Source organism: Rhinolophus ferrumequinum, chromosome 16 (genome assembly GCF_004115265.2).
Source record: "Rhinolophus ferrumequinum isolate MPI-CBG mRhiFer1 chromosome 16, mRhiFer1_v1.p, whole genome shotgun sequence".
Lineage (NCBI taxonomy): Eukaryota > Metazoa > Chordata > Mammalia > Chiroptera > Rhinolophidae > Rhinolophus > Rhinolophus ferrumequinum.
The window spans coordinates 4,460,861-4,484,008 of record NC_046299.1 but is presented as its reverse complement, the minus strand read 5'-3'; the positions used below and the strand labels follow the sequence as shown (position 1 = coordinate 4,484,008).

Here is a 23,148-nt window from a genome sequence, read left to right as displayed (position 1 = left end):
ACTTCCGAACGTCCCAGCTGCTCTCTGGGCAGGCTTGTTGTTTTTGATTATACAGCGGTTTCCTGTAAATGCACAGTAATAACGAGTTGCAGTAATTGTTCATCAAATGTTCTCAAAAACCTAAGAGCGTCAAGTTAGCTATGAATGTTTTGTGTAAATCTGAGCAATTTTGTAGTCGGTTTTTCATGTTCGACTTCGCAATTTTTAAACAAAAATATGGCAGCAAAACAAACAGTTGATGCTGACTAATACATTAGTGGACCGGCTGTAGCCATGCAGCTCTGAAGGAGGCTTTCCTAACAACCACTGTGGTTTCCTTTGTAAGACTTGCCTTTTACGGACTTGCGTTGTTGGATTTGTGCAGAGCCAAAGAGAAACGCATGCAATATTTTTATGTGGCTGGTTTTTCTCTGTTGTGTGGTTGTAGACGAGTTAGCAAACTATTAAGGATTTTAGAGATTTCATAAAGCCTTAGAAAAATGGAGAAGGAGAATTCCTACGAGGGAAACAAGCATAATTTTCCAATAAGCCATTAATTTTGGCCGTTTAGTTTTTATTTAAGAAATTAAAATTACGATAGTTTTAGAGTTTGATAGGATGTAGAATAGTCTGCTAGGGTGTTATGTGACAGGTAGGTGGTGGGGACCTTAGAAATTCTTAGAAAGAAGGTGAAATACTAGAAATGGTAGGGTGCGAAGTTCAAATATGTAGAGGAGATGTTATTTTAAAAAGTAGCACTGACCACATTTAATTTTTTTTAGGGATCATGATTTTTAGAAATTATCAAGTTTAGGTCTCACCCAGATTTCTTTTCACAGAAAGAACCACTAGGTTATTTTTCCTTTGGATGATCCCTAATTTCCTTGATGAATTGTACTCTTGCAGTTGCTGCTTTTCATTGTACCATCAATCTGCTTGAAATATGTAGAAAGTTAAGTGTGAAGTTTGCGTCTTATTTCCAGTTTCCTTTTGGCATAAATGCCCCGAAAGCTTGTGGGCTCCGAGGTGGCTTCTTGCAGAAGCTCCTTTGTGTGCCAAGTGTAGCACTGTGCTCCGGAGGGCTGGCCCCCTGTCCCGGGTAGTGAGCTGACAGCCAGGCCGAGGGGTTCAGATCTCAGTGTGCGCAGGGCATTGTGAAGATTTGGTCGTCAGACGTGTAGGCTCACTCGGGTCCTGAGGGAGTGTCAGTGTTTGCCCATCCGTGGGCCCATACTCGTGGGCAGGCGTTGAGGCTCGGGCCAGATCCCGCTCTGTTCAGCCTCCTAACTCAGGGGGACATAGCCTGGAATGTTGGATGGAATACTGAGGATTGTGCGTTGCTTTTTGTCCTTTTAATCTTCCAGGGTCTGATACGAACCAAATTCTATATAAGCATCTTTCAATTCGACATACAGTATTACATTCCATCCCATACAGCATATACTGCATGTGTATTTGGAAATAAAAGTCACAATGCTGTTTTACAGCAAGCGCTTCACAACTGACTTGTTTATCCCCCTTCCTACAGCAAGATAACAGGGAGATGTTTCGAAGTGTGCGACACATGATCTACGACCTTATCGAATGGCGATCGCAGATTCTTTCTGGAACTCTGCCGCAGGATGAGCTCAAAGAGCTGAAGAAGAAGGTCACTGCCAAGATTGATTATGGAAACAGGTTTGTTTATCTGAACGATGACCTCATGCTTAAATTATCCGATATCATAACATCCACGTAAGCCTGGAGGAGACTACAATCCTGTTTTAAAGAAAAATTTCTAGCATCAAAACAGGGCATGGCTTTCACTTTTAAAAGGAGGAGGTATGTTCTATCGCGTCTTGAAAATCAGGAGTTTTCTGAGTGCTGAGGCTGGGGCAGCCTGTCAGTTTCAGTCTTGTGGAGGGGGTCCCACAGTGATCCCCCAACCAGGAACTTTTATTTTGCTCATCGTGTTTGACTTTGAGTCGGGACGTGGGGGTGCACCTGTGTAGTAACAAGCACTTGGTGTCTTTCTGTGGAACCTAAGTTGTGAGAGTTGGAAAGGACAGCAAAGGTCACCTTAAAAGTTGTCACCAGTGTAGGGCAGACAGATTTGGCAAACAGCAATAGAATGAGCTAAATTTGAGTCTCAGAGAAACAACAAATAATTGTTTTGTGTATGTCTCAGGCACAGTTCCATCCCCACAAGCCTCCGCCCAGCCCCGCTTGAATGTCTTGGGCAGTGCTGTGCTCCCTCCCCCACGGAGCTGCGTGATCCAGCCTTAGTAAGCGCGTGTGATCCTGGACCGAAATGGCCGCTTCATCCCATTTCTGCCAAGGCTGGGACCAGAATGAGGCTCTGCCCTTTCCCACCGGATAACTGCATGGTTGTTCATTTAATGTCAGGGCTGCAAGCAGCCTTGCAAATGAATCTGGTCACATGGTTCCCAAATGCTGGCCTATGTCACAGTCACTGGGAGAGCTCTTAAAACACACACTCCTGGGACCCACTTCTGAAGAGTCTGGTTTCAGTTTTGTGGAATGCTGGCTAGAAATCTCGCCTCTTGACTGCAGTTGGACTGTGATGGACAGCAGGTTGCGAAACTTCGGGTTTCGTCCGAGTCCCTCATTTTACACAGTAGGACGGAAGCTCAGAGACTAGGAGAGGTTTGTCCCTAGCCATTCAGCTGAAGAGAAGGCTGCGTAAATTAAAGAACCTTTCTGTAAAAAATCAGAATTATAACATCATTCATTTTGTTTTCTAGTAATTCATACTTTCAAGTGTGAGAAGTTTCCAAAAGCAGCATTATTAGTTAGCTGTAGTGTTTGGATTAGAAAGGCTATAGGAGGAAGATTTTGGGTTTTTCCCCCAGAAAGCCATGGACTTCTGGGTATAGGATATTTGAGATTGTCGCAGTGAAACCCATTTCAAGACTACCTGCCTAAAAAAAGCAAACTTTTGGAGCTTTGATTTTATTTTTAGTAGAAGATTGTATTTAGAACTTTTGTTCAGAAACCACCTGCTTAATTTGGCTGCAGGAAGCTACCAAAGCACATTACGTCATGGGACAATCCAGTTAAGAAAGGAAGAGTTTCCAAACGTCATCTACTATTTTGACAGGAAATATAATCCTTAATAAGACAGTTTTTTGCCCAAGGAACTCAAGTATATGCCATCATTTCTCTAAAGCCCAGTGCTCTCTGCACATACCTTTCTAGTTCCTTCTTCAGAAAAAATAATACAACATAAAATCACAGTGTTCAAAGTTCGATTTTCAAGTGGTTTCTGGGAGACATTGGAGAATGTGATTAAAATCATGGACCATCTTTCTGAAAAATGCACGTGTATAGTTCACATACACAGTTTTGCATGTAATTTCAGGGGTATTTCGACTCTCCTTTCCTCAAAGAGCTTTAGGCGCCCGTGGAATTGGTTGCTAATGGCGTTCGATTTTCTTGGTCTGCTAAGATGCACCTTCATAATGGAAAGGCACTCTGGATCCAGGCCCACTGAGCACGGAGTGCTGAGAACAGCATAAAGAATGGTTGGCGTGAAGACGCTCCATGACAGGCCACTTCCTGTGGTGGTTTGCACGTGGCCTTCCGGAAAGGGCATAGGCTCAGAATCCAGGATCTGGCTGTTCTAGATGTTTCTCTGACTTTAGGGTTCCTCCTCTTTAAAATGGGCCTGACCATCTCTCTTGGCAGTGCTGAGGTGAGGAGTACCTGGGAGGATGTATGCAGCAGGTTGGCACCTGGCCTGGGACCCCCCTCCTCAGGGACCCTGATTCTGTGAGGCCTGCAAGACCTTCTGGCCAGCCCTCCTCAGGCCACGCCCACCCACACCCGCATGGGCTCTGCCCACACAGAGCAATCCCCTCCCCTTTCCACCCTCATTAGCATTGACTCCACCCATACCCACACCGACTCCTCCCTGGGGCAGGTTCAGGGCTGGGATAAGCAATGATATTTGGGAAGCATGCTACAAAGGCACCGAATGAGAGCTTAAAAGGCTTTAAAAACAGGTCTTTCTGATCGCCTTGAGGCGGCCCACAATCCATGCAGCTGCCGAGGCTGATTTCATGCCAGGCGAAAAGGCTCTTTATGCTCATGCTGCTCACAGGCCCAGTTGGTCCTGCTTCACCGTCAGTGCACTTGCGAAATACATCTGAAAAGGACGAAAATAAGGTTTTTGTGATTGCTTCCCAAATGGTGCAGTGGTCCAGCATAACCTTCACAATGAGACCCGTCTGCCACGTCATCAGGCTCATACCCACCTTTAAGGTGTGTGACTCTCAGAGAAGTCGGAGATTGGTTTCTGGGGATGGAATCTTTATTGCCAAGTCGACTTTCCTCGTAAACTTGTAACTGTTAAAGACGTTCTCTAATTGAAGTTTATCTTTCTTTAAACAGACTTTCCTTTGTCAGATGCTTAAAAAAATTAAAAATTTCTGTTCTGTAGACTTATGAATAGCAGACAGAAAACCCCAAAGGCATCTGTGGTTAGGGTCCGCATGGCTTATCAAAAACAACACCACAACACACCACAAAGCACGACTCTTGGTTTCTTTCTGTATTTAATTGCCTTTTTTTTTTGTTCTTTAAATATAAATTGTGGTAAAAATCACCAGATGATTTTGTTGGATTTGGGGAAACGGAGAGAATGTTGCACAAAAGCATTTCCAAAGATAGATGGACAGCTTGGTTGGCCAGAGGCTGCGTGTGCGGGAAGCTGCCTACACATTGCACCTCCTGCCGGAAAGGTGCTTAACGTTACTGTGCATGGCTTCCGTATGTTTGGTGATGAAACGCAATGGAACGTCTTTATTGAAAATCTTCTGATGGACTAAGTTAGGGATTAGAACTGACGCTAGGTAGACAGAGAGCTGTGCTGGAAACTCCCAGGGCCAGTGGTGAGGAAACAGAGTGGTGGGTGTGCCTGGGCTCCAGCGTTTCCTCCCTCCCTTCCCTTCCCTACCCCAACGATGATGTCCCAGCCACCAATTTTATGTATTTGGACATAAGCGTTTGTATGTATGTATATGTATATACATGTGTACGTACACACATTCTATATGTATATATTTAATATATACACAGAAACTGTGTATGTGTTTATACGCACACACATATACACACATATTCTGGGGGTGTGAAAAAAATGTATACAAGTGGATACTTCGGTCAACGTTGCTCAAGCAGTCATTTGCCGTAATCAGAAGTGTCTGGACGCTGATGGTAACCACTTTGAGCACCTCTTGTCATTGCAGAAGTCAAACGTGACTTGTATTCATCTTTTGTCATTGGTATACATTGAGTATTACAATTTTAATAGTTCTTTTCCTTTCTTAAAATGTGTATACATTTTTTTGGCACCCTCTGTATATATCGTGCCTCCCACAACATATATAGCATGTGTGTGCTTTAAACTACCCATCCTAGTCACATAGTAGTTAATAACGTACACTTATTTTGGGCTTTGTTGATGAGCTGTAAAATGTCTCATTGTAAGACAAAGTCACTATTGCAATGGAAGTAAAAATTGAGTATTTTTTTTCTTCTGATACCCAGGTGGATTCGTTTTAAGGTAAAGAAAGTGACCTTACAGAATTATGTTCCCTGTATATTTGTGGTGACCCCGACTTTCTGTGATGTTTTCTTCTGCTCAGGTGCTAGGACCAAAATTGTGTTAGAGAATTTAAGGCCCTTAGTTTGTGTCCATGAAGTTCTGAATTCCTGTCATTCTAGAATTCTCGATTTGGACTTGGTGGTGAGAGACGAAGATGGGAACATCTTGGACCCAGAGCTAACCAGCACGATTAGTCTCTTCAGAGCTCATGAAATCGCTTCTAAACAAGTGGAGGAACGGTTACAAGAAGAAAAAGTAAGTTCAGCGCTCTGTAACACGCCATTTACGTCTGGAGTACTCTTTCTCAGGAATGATTTTCCACACCAGTAAATCATCAGCAAAGCCCAGAATTTGCACTAAAAAGTACCTGAACTGGCACAGAGACCCAGCACATTTCATACAGTGATGAATGGAATGGAGCCCCGTGTCAAATCATGTTGCTGATGACCTGAAAGGATTTCACCCCTTGGGGGGCGGGGGGGGGGGTACAGCATCGCCCTCCATCTCAGGGGGCAGGATCTTAACGACATTGAGTTTCCATTCTCATTTCATGGGAAACGATACCTGATTCTGTACATCCTCTTTCATTGGGGGGTTGGTGTGGGGGTGTGGGGTTATATTTTGTAAGCTCGATGGGGGCAGGGAATGCACGTCTTACTGATCTTTTTCACCTTCCATGGCCTTTACTGGCATCTTTTAAACAGTAGATATTCAGAAATCAATCACCGATTGAGTCACCCATTCCTTCAGCAAGTATTTAGTGAGCATTTGCTGGGTGCCAGGGACTGAGGACGTAACGATGAATAAGACAGAGGTGTCCTCGGAGGGTTTAGTCTCATGGGAGAACCCAAACTTAAGCAAGCGACTACACGTGCAGTCTCCATTCTGATTCATTGCGTGGACACTCCAACATTTCATATCTCTGAAGAACATACTCCATTCTCACGTGTGACCATTGCACAGGCCGTTATTTTTAGTTGTGTGCCTGCATGTCTCGAGAACTTGAAGTGGGGACAAAGAAGTGCCTGCACGAATGGCTTTGCTGGGTGAGGCCAACGGGTTCTGTGCGGTGTTCTGTTCTGTAGGGAACACAAAAGCAGGGGTAGCGATGACTGCTGCTAACGCCACCTTTCTACTTTCCTTCCACTTCAGTCTCAGAAGCAGAACATAGATATTAACAGACAAGCCAAGTTTGCTGCCACCCCTTCTCTGGCCTTGTTTGTCAACCTCAAAAATGTGGTTTGTAAAATAGGAGAAGATGCCGAAGTGCTCATGTCTCTTTATGACCCTGTGGAGTCCAAATTCATCAGGTCAGTAAACACGCCTGGGCTGCTGTCTTCATCTGGTCAGTGTTAGGAAAATGGCCTCACACAGCACAGGGTCTCACGCCTGTGGAGAGCTCTGGGCGGGGGGCATCAGCCGGCCAGACTTCTCCCACACAGCTGCGCCGGTGCCCTGTGCGGCGGCAGTGTGATGGCAGCTGGCTTGGGCTCGGGGCCGGGGGTATTTGTAGAATTTTACCTTTATAAAGTTTTAAGGACCTAGCCACTAAAGACTGGAGTACTTAATGCTCTGTCTCCTCTGTTCATGGGATTTTATAGATCCAGAGTCCCCAAATGTCACTCTTCTCTTCATCTTACTTTTTCCATCTTTTGTTCTCTGTGAATGTCACTCCCGGACCTTTAACCTATTGTTATTTCTCCAGTATGATTGGCTGGAATACAGTGTCCAGAACGGTGCCTGCCACCTAAAGGCTGTCAGTTAATATTTGTTGAATCAAATACTGTACATCCCATCTGCCATTCCTGTCACTTCTGGCGTGGTGGTCTCTTTCTTAGTTCTTGCCTTTGTCCCTCAATATAACTTTCTCTTTGTCCAAATGGAAAAATGCTGGTTTAAATTATGTGTAAAGTGTGTGCATGCATGTAAAAGTCTATATCTTCACTTCTGTTACTCAAAATTTAAAAGCATAGTATATGATAGAAAACAGAACAAATGGGTGAATTTCGTTCTCATTTCTGATAAGGACTTTATTTCTTGTGTTTTTAGGTTGTATGTGGTTTGTCACAGACTCTGAAAGAAATGTGCAGTGTTTATATTGTAAATGAATGGATGGTGAATTTTAGACTGTAGTCATTCTAAAAGAACAAGAATGCTTTAGAAATAGATAACTGTTGAGATGGCACTTTCAGATACTTCCATGGTAAACACAATCCTAGACATTCGAAACCAAACCTCCCGAGGACTTGCTGCAGCCAGGCCTGGCATCCTGCCTGTGCGGGCCATTACTTACCTCCTGTGGTGAAGGAAAAGCAGCTCTGTTTGACACTGTTGACCTCTGTGGCAGTAACCATGAGTCAGTGTGGATGTACATTTGGTGTCCTGTTATATTTGGAAAATGAATTCGCGTTTCTTTTTATTTTCTTTTTCAAGTGAAAACTACCTGGTTCGCTGGTCAAGTTCAGGATTGCCTAAAGACATAGACAGATTACATAATTTGCGAGCGGTTTTTACTGTAAGTGCCTCCAGTGATCTTTGGTTGAATCGCTCCCCTTTCAAATGACGATTTTCAGCTACCCCTGCTGACCTCTGTAATATGTGGGTTTTGGGGCCCCCTGTAATACGTGCAAATGTAGTTATATCAGCACTCTTCCCAGAAGCCTTCTGGGTTCGAGCTTCCCTTAGAGTCCCCAGAATAGAGATTTACTCCAGTACCCCGAACGTTGCTCTTAACCTTGTATCTTAAGTCCACTTAAGGTTAATTGACTATTGTTATTCAGTTCCTTTTGCCGTGTGAACAGCTTATTAAAATGCTAAAAACTGCTCAGAGAGATGCGTCTCCATCCATCTCTTTACTGTCAGTATCAATTGAACCTGCATTGAGTCTTGGTGCTCCAAAGTAATTTATGGAAATTAATATTTCCAGGACCTCGGAAGCAAAGACCTGAAAAGGGAGAAAATCAGCTTCGTTTGTCAGATCGTTCGCGTGGGCCGCATGGAGCTGCGGGAGAACAACACCAGGAAGCTGACCTCGGGCCTGCGGCGGCCTTTCGGAGTGGCCGGTAACCATTTGTCTCCTTCTCATTACGTGTTCGCGCTTTTGCTGCAGGATGCTGGATGGTGGTGTTGTCGGCTTTTCTGTGGGAGGGAAAGAAAAGCCATCCATTCTCTTCTGGGTGGTTTGAGGCCCATGTGTCTGCTGCTCAGGATGCAGCCGAATTTCAGACGTAAATCACGGATTTAGTTTTAAAGTGGGTCACCTCTCCTGGGGAGCCTCTAACCCCCATGTGCAGCCTGGAGGGAAGCCGGTCACTGGGGGCTGTCCGGGGTTCTGGACTTAGTGATTGATTGATTGAGGAGTGATTTGCCCGAGTGGCCAGTGATGAAGAGGAAGAAGGCGAGCACAGCGGCAGGATGCAGACACCAGGCTGTCGTCTCCATATTTGTGCTCTCTTTTGGTGTCGTTGGGTTTGGTGACAGCACAGCAGAAGCGGGCAATTTGTTATCTCTGTTGAGGAATGATGGAATTGACCCCAGGAAGCTCTTATTTGTGGGCCTCTTTCAGTGTCACTCATTTTTCACGATTTTGGGAAGGGATTTTCCCTCACAATTTGATGGCTGTAGTGGCGTTTCACTACATAGCCTTCTAGTCTCATCCTGTTTGTGAATCTTGGGATTTATAAGAATATGTATGTGGGAAAAGTTCTTTATTTCTGATACGCAGCTGGATTTCTTTACTGTGGCTACCAGGAAACTCAGGGCTTAGTTTGTTTTGTTTTGCTTTGTTTTCAACACCTTTTTAGACTTTACTTTTAGAACAGTCTTAGGTTCATAACAAAATTGAGCAGAGTGTATAGAGATTTTAGAGCATTTCCACCTATCCACCCCGCCCTGCCCCCACTCCCACACAGGCACCAAGATGCTTTTTGTTACAACAGATGAACCCCCACTGACGTGTCACCCACAGTCCGTAGTTCACATGAGGGTTCACTCTGGGTATTGGCCATCCTGTGGGTTTTGACAAAATGTTTAATGGCTTGTCTCCCCCATCTTAGTGTCACACACAGTTTTCACTATCGTAAAAATCCTCTGTCCTCTACCTGGATTTTATTGATAAAACATCAAATCATTTAAATATATGGTTTACTACTATATAAGGATTAAATAATAAGTGATATAGGCCTTATGAGAAAGAAGCACGTTAATTCAGTTCACTTCCATGTACCAACAGGGCTACATACTGGGGTACACTCTTGACTTTTCCATTTGTGAGTGAAATTTTGAGGGTGAGGTTGCCTTTGTCAGGTCCCCAGGAGTGTGGGCTCAGGACATACTTTCCTGTCTTCTTCCCTGATCACTTGAATACGTACTTTAAAAGTGCACCTGTTTTCCAGAACCTGTAGTATCTTTTATGTGTAATCTGATATTATAGTTGAAATACCTGTAATTTTTCAGGGTTGTTTTTTCTGTTTCCCACCTCGGTGGTAGTTTTAAGGAAATCTTGTCATTTCAGCTCAGGTGTATTGGGCTTTACGTGACCAGAGAAATCTTTGACAGTGTATGTAAGCTGGGCCTCTACCCACACTGAGGCTGTAAATTCTTTGGTTATCAGGTTAGTAGTAAAGTCATAAGTTCCTATGAGAGCACAGATTCCTTCAAACAGTGATGACATCTAGACCTAACAGTTTTGCCCTCCTTTTGAGGGTAAAATGGGAATCTTCTCAGCTTTCACAGGTTGACTTTTTTGCATGTGTGCTGAAAATGATTTATATCTTGTTGGGTATGGTATTTACATGGATGTATGCATTTTTCAAAATTCATTGAGCTATATTACAACATGTGCATTTAAATTTTTTTTTATAATGGTAGCGACAAGACAAAAGTCCATTCAAAGCATCGTTTCCTATAAAAACTTGTCCCGAGCCCCACTTCCAACCCAGGCTCGTTGACACCCCTCCTCTGTACCCCTATAACACCCGGTGAATTCTTCTGTCGTAGGATGTAACTTATCCCACTGTGTGTACATAACTATTAAATTTATTTGCCCACCTCGCTCGACTAAGCTTTGCAGGGCAAAGACCACGACTAAGCATCATCCCTTCCCTAGGACCTGCTGCACCTTTGTGACATCTTCACTACCACAGAGAGCATTCAGGAAAACACATTTATTCAGATGATCAGAATGAAATAGGATGGGCAGAAGATGGTGGAGGTGGCTAGAGGGAGACAGGGAAAGATTTCTGAGGTTGTAACATAAATAATATTACATCACAGGAAAATGTAATCACCCACTACAATTACTATTTTTTTCTTAGGCAAACTATCCCTGGCATTGCTTTTTAAATTTTTTTTACAACTTGACCTCCTCTATCCATTTCTCCCACCCAGCCCCTGCCTCTGGCAACCACCAATCTGTTCTCTGTATCAATGAGCTTCTTTTTATTCTGCATATAAGAAGATCATATGGTATTTGTCTTTCTCTGACTTAGCATAATACCCCCAAGTTCTATGTTGTCGCAAATGGCAAGATAATTCTTTTTCATATACCGTGTTTCCCCGAAAATAAGACCTAGCCAGACCATCAGCTCTAATGCATCTTTTGGAGCAAAAATTAATGTAAGACCTGGTCTTCCGGTGATGATCAGTGATGTTGAGCATCTTTTTGTGTACCAGTTGGCCATCTGAATGTCTTCTTTGGAAAAATGTTTATTCAGGTCTTAGCTAAGGCCCAAACTGGGATTAGATACTTAATTTTTAATTTTTAATTTTTTTTGCTGTTGAGTTGTGTCAGTTCTTTGTATGTTTTGGATATTAGTCTCTTATCAGACATTTGATTTGCAAATATTTTCCCCCATTTAGTAGGTTGCCTTTCCTTTTGTGATTGTTTTCTTTGCTATGGAGAAGCCTTATAGTTTGATGTGATCCCACTTGTTTGTTTTTGCTTTTGTTGCTTTTGGTGTCAGATTCAAAAAATCGTCTTAGCCAAAACCTACGTCAAGGAGCTTACCACTTGTGTTTTCTTCTAGGAGTTTTATGGTTTCAGGAATACATTCAAATCTTTAATCCATTTTGAATGAATTTTTCTGTATGGTAGAAGATAGCGGTCGAGTTTTATTTTCCGGCGTCTGTCTGTCCAGTTTTCCCAAACCATTTATTGAAGTGACTGTCCTTTCCCTATTGTATATTCTTGGCTTCTTTGTCTTAAATTAATTAACCGTATATGTGTGGGTTCATTTCTGGGCTCCCTATTTTTTTCCATTAATCTACGTGTTTGTTTTTATGTCCATACCATACTGTTTGAATTTCTACAGCTTTGTAATATAGTTTGAAGTCAGGGAAGCTTGATGCCTCCAGTTTTGTTTTTCTGCCCATTCCTGTGCAAGTACAGTTTGCACAGACAGATTTAATTTTGAGGCTTTATCCAGAAAAACGTCTGCCTGTTTGTGTCCACAGAGTCCCAATTTTCAAAGTGTTCATGGCCATTAAAGCCTACAGCTTTTTAGCCTTCCAGTGAACATATTATGTTACATTTCTTATTTTATCACGAAAAAGTGATATAAAATTGTAAAATTATGAAAAAGGAAGAAAAGTGTAATTGAAAATAAGACATTCATAATTTTAGCTAGGGTTGTACCTCATGATAATCCAATATATTTCTTTCTAGTTTTTTTCTGTGCGTGGTTTATAATTTTTTTAAAACAAGTTCAGTTCATACTGTGCTGGTGGTGCTTTTTTGGTTGTTGGTTTGTTTACTTACTCTTTTGGTCTCTTTAGTCTTTATTTTTCTACCATTTAACCATTTTTAACATATAGTTCAGTAGTGTTAAGTATATTCACATTACGCATTTTGTACATTTTGATCTTTTTAAAAACCTTAACATCCTATTGTGAACATTTCATTTTATTAAATATGGCTGTAATCTATGGCTGTGTCATTATTTCAGCAACCCTTCCTTTTGGGGCTTCGGGGATGTTTCCAGTTTTGTGGTGTCGTAGGTATGCAGTGACCATCCTTGAACTTGGATTTTTGTGCCCTTCTGACTGTGGGGAGGATGAACCCCTGGAAGTGGCACTGCATCGTGGCCTCTTTGCTGCTTCGTGCCCAGCTGCTGTGAGCAAGCTGTGCGGAAGTGATGTCCTGAGCCAGCGGCCCCTCTCCTCTGCAGTGTGTTCCTCTTCCCTGCCTTCCTGGTTTCCTCCCTTTGCTGTCCCTCATCCTCCATCACTACTGTCACAACGCCACCTTCCTTCTCCTCCCCCTGCCTTCCGCGATGTCATGTTTGCTGGGCCTTTCTCATCCTCCCCCACACGATCACGGAGCCCTGCACACCGCTGGGCTCTTGGCTTTCCTACGTCTGATCCTCAGATGTGAATGTAGAGACCCTGGGCTGTCAGTTTGGAGGTGACCTCTCCGCCCATCCCCTCCCCCAGTCCTTCATCTCTTCCTTTGGTGACAAAGTGGCAGCCACACTGAGAACTTCCTTGGCATGGGCCTGCGTGCCGAAGAGTAGCAAGGGAAAGTCATTGGGAAAGTACGCGCTGACCGATTTTAGACTTTCTCCTCAGGCTTGGGACGGGCAGGCCAGAAAGGGCTGTCCCTTCTGGGAAGCAGCAGGATAAAAGGTGCCTTCTCCCCCTGGTGCCCTTGCTGGGACGTGCTGCTGGCCTTCCGGCGTGTTCCAGGGCTGCAGACGGAGACCTGGCAAGGGGCATGGACCTCAGGGAGACTCTCCATCAGCTGGTGGGATGAGTCCTGTGACAGAGGACACAGGGCAGCCCCTGCCGACTGGGCTGCTGGGATGGTCTCCTAGGCTCCGACCAACCTTGTTCTGGCCCCTTGCTGGGTGTGTGGGCTGTTGCTGCAAATACCAGAGGCTGGTTGGACTTTGGCTATAAAAATCAGCTCTATTGGATGATTCTGAGCAGGTGGTCAAAATGTGGTCTTGGGTGTAAAAGCATCTTAACAATGGGTGGGTGTTGTGATCTAGTGCCAACCAGTCACCGCCAAGAGCGCTTGAAGCTGGAAAGTCTTCTACCAGGTGGAGACTGCAGTCCAGGCTATTTCTTTTCTGAGCAACCGCAACTCGGTGCTCCAAATTATTTGCGACTCTTTGACCTGTATCTCTAAACACATCGGTAGGATGTGTTTGCTGTCTGAGTAGCGCTGGTTCCTGGGCATGTGTGCGGGTGTTTTTCCTTAGGATGTGCTGTGGGCTCAGGGCTCCACTAAACCAATCAGGAGGTTGGATGCTTGTGTTCTGGTCCCACAGACCCCTCCCCGGTTTTTGGAGGGGGTGTGATAGAAATGGACATTGCACACATTTGCAATATAAGATTATATTCATTAGGGAAGGGATTGTGGAAAAGAAGCTAAATGAGGCATGTTGCTCACTTATCTTTAGTCAAAGGTGGAGGCTGAGCAGACACACACAGTGTGCAGCGTCCCTGAGGGCTGTTCTTGGGTTTTCCTGCTGTGCTGTTGGTCTGAGCTTGGGCGTGGAGGCCGTCCGGTCCTCTGACTTTGGGAAATGTCCTTCATTTGTGTCTTTGAGCCTCAGTCCTCAGCTGTATAGTAGGTGATTGTGAAGGATAGCTGTCAAGTGTGCCAGCATGGGGTGTGTACGTTGTAGCTACTTTATTATTATTTGGTTGTTTGGGGGAGTGAAATAACCAAAGCAGTACTGTCCGGTATGGTAGCCCCTTGCCACCTGTGGCTGCTTAAATGAATGAAATCAAAGTAAAAATTCAGTTCCTCCATCACATTTGCCACATTTTAGGTGCTCGTCGTTAGAGAACATTTCATCATCACCCAAAATTCTCTCAGAAAGTGCAGCTCTAGGGTGCCCACTGGATACCAGGCAAAGGACTTTAATAAATGGAACTCTGTCATTTGAGCCCCAACCCCATTTTAGCCAGTGTTTTCAGAGAACTTCCTTTGTCTTTCAAACAGGGAGATAATTTACTTGAATATAAGAAAATTCCACCATGTAGTTCATGCTGTTGTTTGTCTGAGGCATTCTAATGTTCCTTTGTTTGTTTGTTTTCTCTGATTATACCACTTGAGCAAAAACAATCTCTGTTTTTTTCTTGTCCCCAGTGATGGATGTAACAGATATAATAAATGGAAAAGTAGATGATGAAGATAAACAGCATTTCATTCCCTTTCAGCCGTAAGTATGGAGCCATCAAAGTACTTAACTGGATAGAATATGGAAAATGTATGTTTTTAATAGTTATCTTCATAATTAGGGATTGATTATTTTAAAATAATGACAAATCTGTTTAGTCACTTCTGTAATGTATGGAATTTTTGTAGCCGTAAGAATCCAGGGTTAAAGTCTGTTTATCATCTTGCAAGTAGAAGATTTTACATGTGATCCCGGAATTGCCTTATCGCATGGGGCCCGCAGATTTACAATTCTGCTCTGAGCATGGATATTTCTTTACATAATTGATTTATTCTAGCAGTGATTCACATTTTCAAAATACAGGACTTTCAAATTCATCACAGGAGGTTGCTGTTTTTTAAAATAGAAAAACCAAACGAAATAATAATGACTTTTTTGGTAAAGCGAGAAATAATACTTTCTAGCGAATACACTGCTGATCATTCTGTCTTGGTTGTTGCTGAGAGTGGACTGTATCTGTGCTCACCATTTTAAGGCTTTGTCCAGGATTTGTCTAGTTCTGACATGAAATCTGCAGAGGAATGGGGAGCTTGAAAAACGTTTGGAGGAGATTCTCTAAATTGATTCTCTGATTTGAAGGTGGATCCTGTGGAAAAGGCTGGAAGAATTATTGTTATTTCCCTAGAGATTAAAGCAAGAGGAAACCTAGTGAATGGTCTGAGGCGACTTCCAGGGCACTGCCACACCTCAGCCAGGAGTGGAGAGAGAGAGAGAGAGAAAGGAATTAGAATGGTGCAGGTCAGTTGTAAGAGACAGTTTCCTCCTGGGATGTGAAATCGCAGAAGAGAAAATGGCGAGGCGAGTTAGTATGCCCTGTCACAGTGCCCTGTTGTGCTGCCTTTTCTCCTCATTTCTGTTTTGACTTCACTGGTTGCAGGCTTGAAATAAGTTTTATTTTAGAAACTTTACTTCATGTTCAGGTGTTGGCCGAGGGGGTTTGGAGGCGGGTGATACACAGTGGGTGGCTGAAGAAGTCCTATCTGCAGGTTGGGGTGGGCAGGAGATAGAGGTCCGCTTCCCTTTGCTTCCCACCTCCTTGCATGAACAGACCACCCCACTCAGCCCTGGGATTGGCCCCTTGTTCAGGATGAGAACAGTGTGATTTGTCAGAGAGCTTCCTGAAGCTTGGCTCAGAAGAACATCCTGCCACCTTTTTGACATGAGAACACCAGAAAAGCCTGCATTATCAAGCTTGCAGTTGGGGTTCAGTTACATGTGCGTCCCCACAGCCAACTGGAGGCAAAAAACATTTGTGGCTTCAGTGCTTCAGATTTACTCTTCTGCCCCAAACGGTAACCGCTAGCCACATGGGGCTTCTTCAGTGAATGAAAATTAAATAAAATCAAACGTTTAGCTCCTCAGTTGCACTGGTTCAGTTCCACATGTGGCTAAGTGGCTACCATATCGGTCTGTGCAGCTTAGAATATTTCCACCATCTCCTAGATAGAGCCACTCCAGAGCTGTAACCAGTAAAGTTAGTTACAAAGGAAGCCAATTCTGCTGAATCTAGAAGCTTCCTCAGTAAACTAGGGGACCATCATCTTTGAACATTGAGGTAATACATAAAATACACCTTTGTAAAATGAAAATATCAAGTTGCTTCTTTCACCCATGAGAAATTATGTAGCCCAGGGCTGGTTTGAATGCTCTAGTATTAGACCTCAGAGTTTCTCGATGCCCCGTGGACCACTGAGTTGAAATTATCCATTGCCTGCTAGTGTCTTCTGGGAAAAGTCAAGGGAAAAAAACAAAACAAAAACAAAAACAAAAAAAACAGAAAAAAACTTGGGTGATTGTTTGAAAAGTTAGGGGGATTCTTAGTGGTAGATTGACTAATCTAAATTTCATCAGGACACGTTGTGAGCTACTTGAGATGGTGTATTGCCACCATCTTTTTCCATCTTTTAGTGAAATGTCCACTTCAAAAAAAATTACTACCCGTTCAACTCCTGCTGTAATCTGTAACTCCTTGCTACATTAAAGAAGACTAATATCCAGATTAATATTTGCAGGGTTGGAAACAAAAGAGCAGCATGCCTTTCATAGCAAAATAAGCAATGAAACCAGTTCTTTGGGAAATGCCATGCTAATGAAACCGTTTTCTGCTCCATTAAAACTGATTTATTGTATTACAGGATGAGTTTTAGGGAAGGAAGCACAGTCTACATCTCTCTCTCTCTCCCTGTGTCTTTTGTAACTTGGTGAAGTAAATTAAAATAGTCCCCAGCTCTCCTGAGTAATGTGGGCTCAAGTGATGAATAATACGTGTTCTTGGTTCTAGAAATGATTTTAAACATTATGTACATGACGTATATTTCCTTGCTCATTGCATATCGTCCTTTGCTGTGCTACACGGTATTTCTCTTTGCACATGTTGCCTGTTTGTATTTATTCTCTTGGTTTTAGTACAGCTTCTATTAAAAGCTCCTGGTCCCTGGGCCCCTAAAATATTGGTGGTTTACATTCATGATTGTATCAGGATTTCACTTTTCAGGCATGTAGTTGTCTTCGCCAAAGCCTATGCCATTTTTTTTTCACATTTAAGTATTTAAGTATTTTACACTGAGTACACAGTTGGATGGAGGGGGGTCATCACCCGCCCTGGGTGGTCATCGCCCCAGCTTCCCGAGACATTAGGTTGGAGGGATCTTGTTTTGGGGGACTGATTTTGCCTTTTCCTTCAAACCACCTGCCTCTTGACCTACGCTATGGTCAGGAGCTATTGAAATGGAAGAAATGGCCATAAACATTCCTTGCGATTAAATGATGTCCAGCCACATTCCTTTCAGATGAGTTTCCTTTTTGTCTTTATTGCCCAGTAGGAAGTGTGCAGGCCTGGTGCCCATTTGTTTCCTGGGGATAGGGTCACCCTCATTTGCTTTACTTTTCTGATGTGGTTCAGCATTTTCCTGACCGATGCTCTTCCCTGTCTCTCTTGTCACCTATCCTGTCCTTTGTCGTGCGTTGACTCATGATGACTCTCTCGCACTCGGTGACGCTGATCTCTTGTGTTCCCTTGTTACCGTGACCTCTGGGTCTCTGTGCCCCTTTGTCTCCTGTGGTCTTGGTCGTCCCGTGCCCTCCAGGCTCGCGTTGGATGACGCCATTCGACACAAGCCGCTGAACATGTCATCCCGTTTTTCACCCAGGGTGGCAGGGGAGAATGACTTCCTTCAGACTGTTATAAACAAAGTCATTGCTGCCAAAGAAGTCAACCACAAGGGCCAGGGTACGTATTCTAGCGTTTCGTTTCTATACATGTCCACGTATATGAACTTGGGACTGTGCTGTGTGCTTTGCATTTTACTTTGATGATGGTCATGATGGGGGTGATGATAATGATAAAGATGATGAGGAAGATGATGGTTATGGTGACGATGATGGTGACGATGGTGATAATGACAGTGATGATGATGGTGTTGGTGGTGATGATGGTGATGGTGGTGATGGTGATGAAGAAGATGATGATGATAATGACTGGTGGTGGTGATGAAGATGATGGTGATGGTGATGATGCTAATGATGAAGAATATGATGATGGGGTGATGATGGTGATGACGAAGATGATGGTGATGATGGTGGTGGTGATGGTGGTGATGGTGGTGATGGTGATGGTGGTGAGGATGGTGATGATGGTGGTGATGGTGGTGATGGTGGTGATTGTCATGGTGGTGAGGATGGTGATGGTGATGGTGGTGATGGTGATGATGGTGGTGATGATGATGGTGATGAAGATGATGGTAGTGATGGTGGTGATGATGGTGATGAAGATGATGATGGTGGTGATGGTGATGGTGATGATGGTGGTGATGATGATGGTGGTGATGATGATGATGGTGGTGATGATGATGATGGTGGTGATGGTGATGGTGGTGGTGATGGTGATGATGGTGGTAGTGGTGGTGGTGATGGTGGTGATGGTGGTAATGGTGGTGGTGATGGTGGTGATGATTGTGATGATAACGCTGCTGCTGCTGCTGCTGCTGATAATGGCATGTACTTGTCTCTGATGTACTTGTGTGCTTGTCCCTGATGTATGTAGCATGTGAGGGTTCTCTTACTGATCACCTTTGTAAGCATTGCCGAGAGCCAGCCTAGATGAGAGGGGAGACTGAGGGGGATACAATTCAATGTTTGGAAACCAGAGACTGGAAGCAACTCATTTGTTGGCCTTCCTCAGCCTTCTCTAAACGTCTCCTCTCATCCTAATCATTTCTAACAACACTTGAATGAGTTCACCAGAGAATACAGTAACTGTCTACTGGCTGTTATGTCACTTTGCTGTTTATATAGAGTTATGGAGACATTTGAGCCACCTCCCCACACACTCTTCTCTCTGATTTTCCTTGCCTGTGCCGCCCTAATCACTGCCCGTTGTTCTCTGGGACTCGCTCTCCTGTCCCCCTGAGAACGTTTTGCACGTGCATCCCTGTCATTTTTCCCTGTCATTTTGAAGCGACTTCTCCTCCCTCACTCCCTCCCAATCTTGCACTCGTCGTTGTTACTGTCAGGCTGACAAGTGTCTAAGCAGCTGACCTGCTGTTGGTAGAGGCAATGAACCAGTCACCTCAGGCTGGTGACAGTTGGCACGTGGGCAGGCCAGGAGGGCTGCCAGAAAACAACTGTTTGCTGAGGCCCCGCCTCCAGCCCGAGGGGAAGTCACCTTGGGAACCCTCCTCCCTCGGTTGCTTTCAGCACTGGTGGGAAAATCTACTTCTCCGTCCCTGATTGGATGCAGACTTACCATAAACTTGTCAAGCTTAGGTGAGCAGATCTTGACTCATTTCCCAGTGTTCTAAAGGAGAGTGTGAATTGAGTCTGAAGAGGGTTCTGGGGTCCAATCGCTCTGCAGTAGGAGGGACCTTTGGCTTTCTTTTGGTGTGAACTACCCCCCTACCTGGCAAACAACAGCAAAACAACACCTCTGACCCCAATGTTAATGAAATGTGACCTGTATAGACAGAGCCATTTGAAGCTGACCCAGGACTCATCTTCCTTAAAGGAACCCCCCTCCCAATTTGCACTAGAACTGAAAACCACAGGGAGGTCCACTTTAAGCTGTTTCCAGTGGGCCACTGTCAGGTGGGGGCCCCAGGCCCCTGGCTCCCCTTGGGGCCCCTTGTTCTCCCAGAGGCATCAGAGTTTTGATAGACTTTCATTACAGAGTCACATTGGAAAAGTGCAGACTGGGGTCAGGCCAGCAGGAGATTTCTCGGAAAGAGGACCCAAAGCCTGCCTGTCAGTCTCGCTGGCTGTGGCCAGAATGTGACACCAGCAGCCAAGGAGCTGATGCCAGGGCCCAGTCCCTCGAACTCCAAGGGAGGGCAGGAGGGGTGTCTTCAGGTCACAGTGGGAACAGAGACGAGAACAGCGACTGTTTTTCCGTGGAGACCGCAAAGCCTCTGATCCCAAGTGCCCACGGCCATGTCCTCACTCAGGTGTGGGCGGGGAGGGAAGGGAGCGTTTCCGGGCGCCCTGTGGGGCCGCTTCAGTGCATTCCAGGCAGGGCCCAGTGAACACCGCACAGAGTGGGCTGCTGGCCTGCGGGGTGTGCCCTGCGCTGCTCCGTGTTCCATCAGTAGGAGCCAGGCCTACCCTGTCGTTTGCCCATCGAGGCCCAGTCCAGAGCAGGGCAGGGGGACGGCGGGAGGAGCCCTCGTCTGCCCCAGGAGCCAGTGAGGTTCCCACGCTCCTCTGAGCTCGTCTCCAGGCTTTGGTCTCTTTGGGGTTTATTTACATCAACATGTTTACTTGTCGGAATTGACAACGTCTTTTATATTTAGCCCAAGTTATTCTGAACCCTGAACCCAGAGGTGCTGGCGTTTCATGTGGACAGTGAATCTTCAGACACCCCCGACATCTGCTCCCATTGTTTGAAATATAATGTATGCTAATTCCTTTTGTTTTTACTTACTGTGGTAAAGCAAAAGTCAACTCAAAAATGCACTTTTCTTAGAAAACTGGCCTTATTTTCTCCCACGAGGAAAGTGTTTTAAGCCCATCATGATCAGGAAGATTTAATCTCTGTGTTTATATTGTGTTGAAACAAATGCAACTGTGTCATTAAGTTACAAGTTTATGAACTGAGAGAGTTGAGCAAGCTGGTATTTGTGGGAAAGAAGAGGTGTTTGGAGGACAGGATTTAGATTTTAGGTGATTAAATGTCTTGACCTCATTTCTTTACCTTAGACGCCTGTAAAACAATTTCCTCATCACATCCGGAAAGGCTTTGACAAGTGTCTTTGTGTTAGATTTACTCTGCAGACACTCATTTCGTTGGGAGGTTTTGGGACTCACACTCCTAAGATTTGAGGACCCTTAGCTGCACCCTGGTGTCCTCAGCAGGGACCAGCTCCATGTCAATGACAGTCAGTGATAATTGTCCTCGCACATCTGTGAGTGTCCCCTTCACTTGGTTTGCTCTGCTGGAGGACAGATGTCTGGCCACTCAAGGGTCTGTCTGCTCACGTGTCCCCCTGGCCCAGAGCTGCTGCCAGCTTGTGGTGCTTTTGTGTGGATTAGACAAAGGGGACCCATCCTCTGGGTGAGTGGGAGATGCACTCATGGCCAGAGCACATGGCCTGGTGATCAGAGTGTGGGCTGGGTTTAGCTCCCGCTTGCCTGTCTTTGCCCCGGCCTTGTGCAGTGCACAGCCTCAGCAACCATACAGGTGCCCCTGTTGGGTGCCATCCCCTGACATCTCATTAGGGCCTCCTTTTGTTGGTTATGCTTCTCTTCCATCTTCAAACTCTCCCCCTCACGATCAGGATTGCTAGGTCTTAAAAATAAAGAAAACGAAAAAAATCTAAAAGGAAAGCACCATAAAAAGAATCCTACCTGGAATCATACATCTGTCTCATTACCTTTCTCCCGCTGTCGCTGCTGTTCGTCTTCTCTGCCTCCTTTGTCCTTCTCTGCCAGCCTTTGCCCGTCCTCTTCCACCAGCAGTGACATGTCCTGCGGAGGTCTCCGTGACACCTGGCTGTCTGTTCCGCAGACACTCCCGTCTCCGTGGGCTGCATGTTGTTCTGTCACCACACTGACACCACCCCTCCTGATTGTCTCTGTTTTCCCCTGACTCCCCGTGTCCCCCGCTGGCTTCTCTTTCCCCGTGTGAGCTCCAAACAACAGCGTTCTCCATGCCAGGGCCCTCCTTGCTTCCCCGCTCTGTGTTCTTGCTCCTCATGACGTCCCCTCTGGGATGCAGGGTTTCCCGGTTCAGGGGAAAGTGCCTTGGGCCTGCTATTGGTCCTACCCACAACCGTGTCCGTCTCTGACAGCCGCCCCTCCTTCCACCCCCTCCTTCCCATTCCGGTTTGACCTCCATGCTCCCCCGACCACAGTTGTCATCCTGCCAGTGTCCCATTGGGCTCCAGCAGTGGCCCCTCTCACTTTGCTCTAAACTCCCACCTGTCCAGCTCCACACAGCCACCAGAGTGCTGTCAAGTCAAACTCGGGGACTCACTCCTCCTCTGGGTCCCCACTGCCCTTCAGATGGACCACACACAGTTCCTGCCACTCCTGACAGGGCTCCACAGGGTTGGTCCTTGCCAGCTTCCCGTCCACATCTCACAGCTCTCCGCCCTGTGTCTCGGAGCTCCAGCCACGCAGGCCAGGCCAGGCCTGCAACTCATCTTCAGATCTCGGCCCACGCAGGCCAGGCCAGGCCTGCAACTCATCTTCAGATCTCGGCATGATGCCCCTTTCCCGGGGGAACCTCTGTGACCCCCAGAATGGCAGTCTTGGGGATACAGTCTTCACATGCGCTTGACTTTTCCTTGAAAAACCTCTTTGTATCCAAATTCCATATTTCACTGAGAGCCCATGGTTAGTGTTGGGCTCATGGAATGGAAGCCAAGTCCCTGGTGGGGATAGCATGAGTGTTTGCTATGTGTCTGCAGTGCCCACTGTGTGTTGGACACACAGTAGGTGCTCTTAGATACTGTGGAGTAAATCAGAGGGACTCAGTCGATGGCAAGAGGAAAGGGGTTTCAGCAGCTGGCAAAGAGTAAAATGCCATCAGTGACCACAGACTCGATCAGCCACAGGCAGTGCAGATGGTTGCAGAGGACAAAGACGGTTCCAGCCGAGCTGCTAGAAGTTGAGGAAGCTAGAGGGTCAGGGTGTGAGGGCGCGGTTCAATCACGTAGAGCCATTCTCGGCAGAAGCAGCATCAGATGGCATCTTGCATGGACCCTCTAGACATCTACCTGTTCCACTTAGAATGCAGGTAGTTTGTGGGCAAGGACTGTGGTTTTCCCATCGTCCTCTCCTGAGTGCTGGGTGCTGAGCTAAGCACTGGTGAATGGTGCCTGCTCCCTGCAGGCGTGTATCTAGAGGAGGGCTAGCTGGACAGACAGACAGACACACACG

General features: G+C 45.4%; 1 protein-coding gene across 2 annotated transcripts in view; it reads left to right on the top strand.

Annotated features, from left to right (window-relative positions):
* The window catches only part of DOCK1 (dedicator of cytokinesis 1), a 455,780-nt gene that overhangs the window by 59,471 nt on the left and 373,161 nt on the right, over positions 1-23,148 (top strand). For both annotated transcript variants that reach the window (XM_033130588.1, XM_033130587.1), the window contains exons 6-12: positions 1,508-1,656; positions 5,707-5,842; positions 6,740-6,897; positions 8,021-8,102; positions 8,514-8,649; positions 14,685-14,757; positions 17,862-18,004. In XM_033130588.1, coding sequence (XP_032986479.1) covers positions 1,508-1,656; positions 5,707-5,842; positions 6,740-6,897; positions 8,021-8,102; positions 8,514-8,649; positions 14,685-14,757; positions 17,862-18,004 — 877 coding nt within the window. The remainder of the gene's footprint in view (positions 1-1,507; positions 1,657-5,706; positions 5,843-6,739; positions 6,898-8,020; positions 8,103-8,513; positions 8,650-14,684; positions 14,758-17,861; positions 18,005-23,148) is intronic.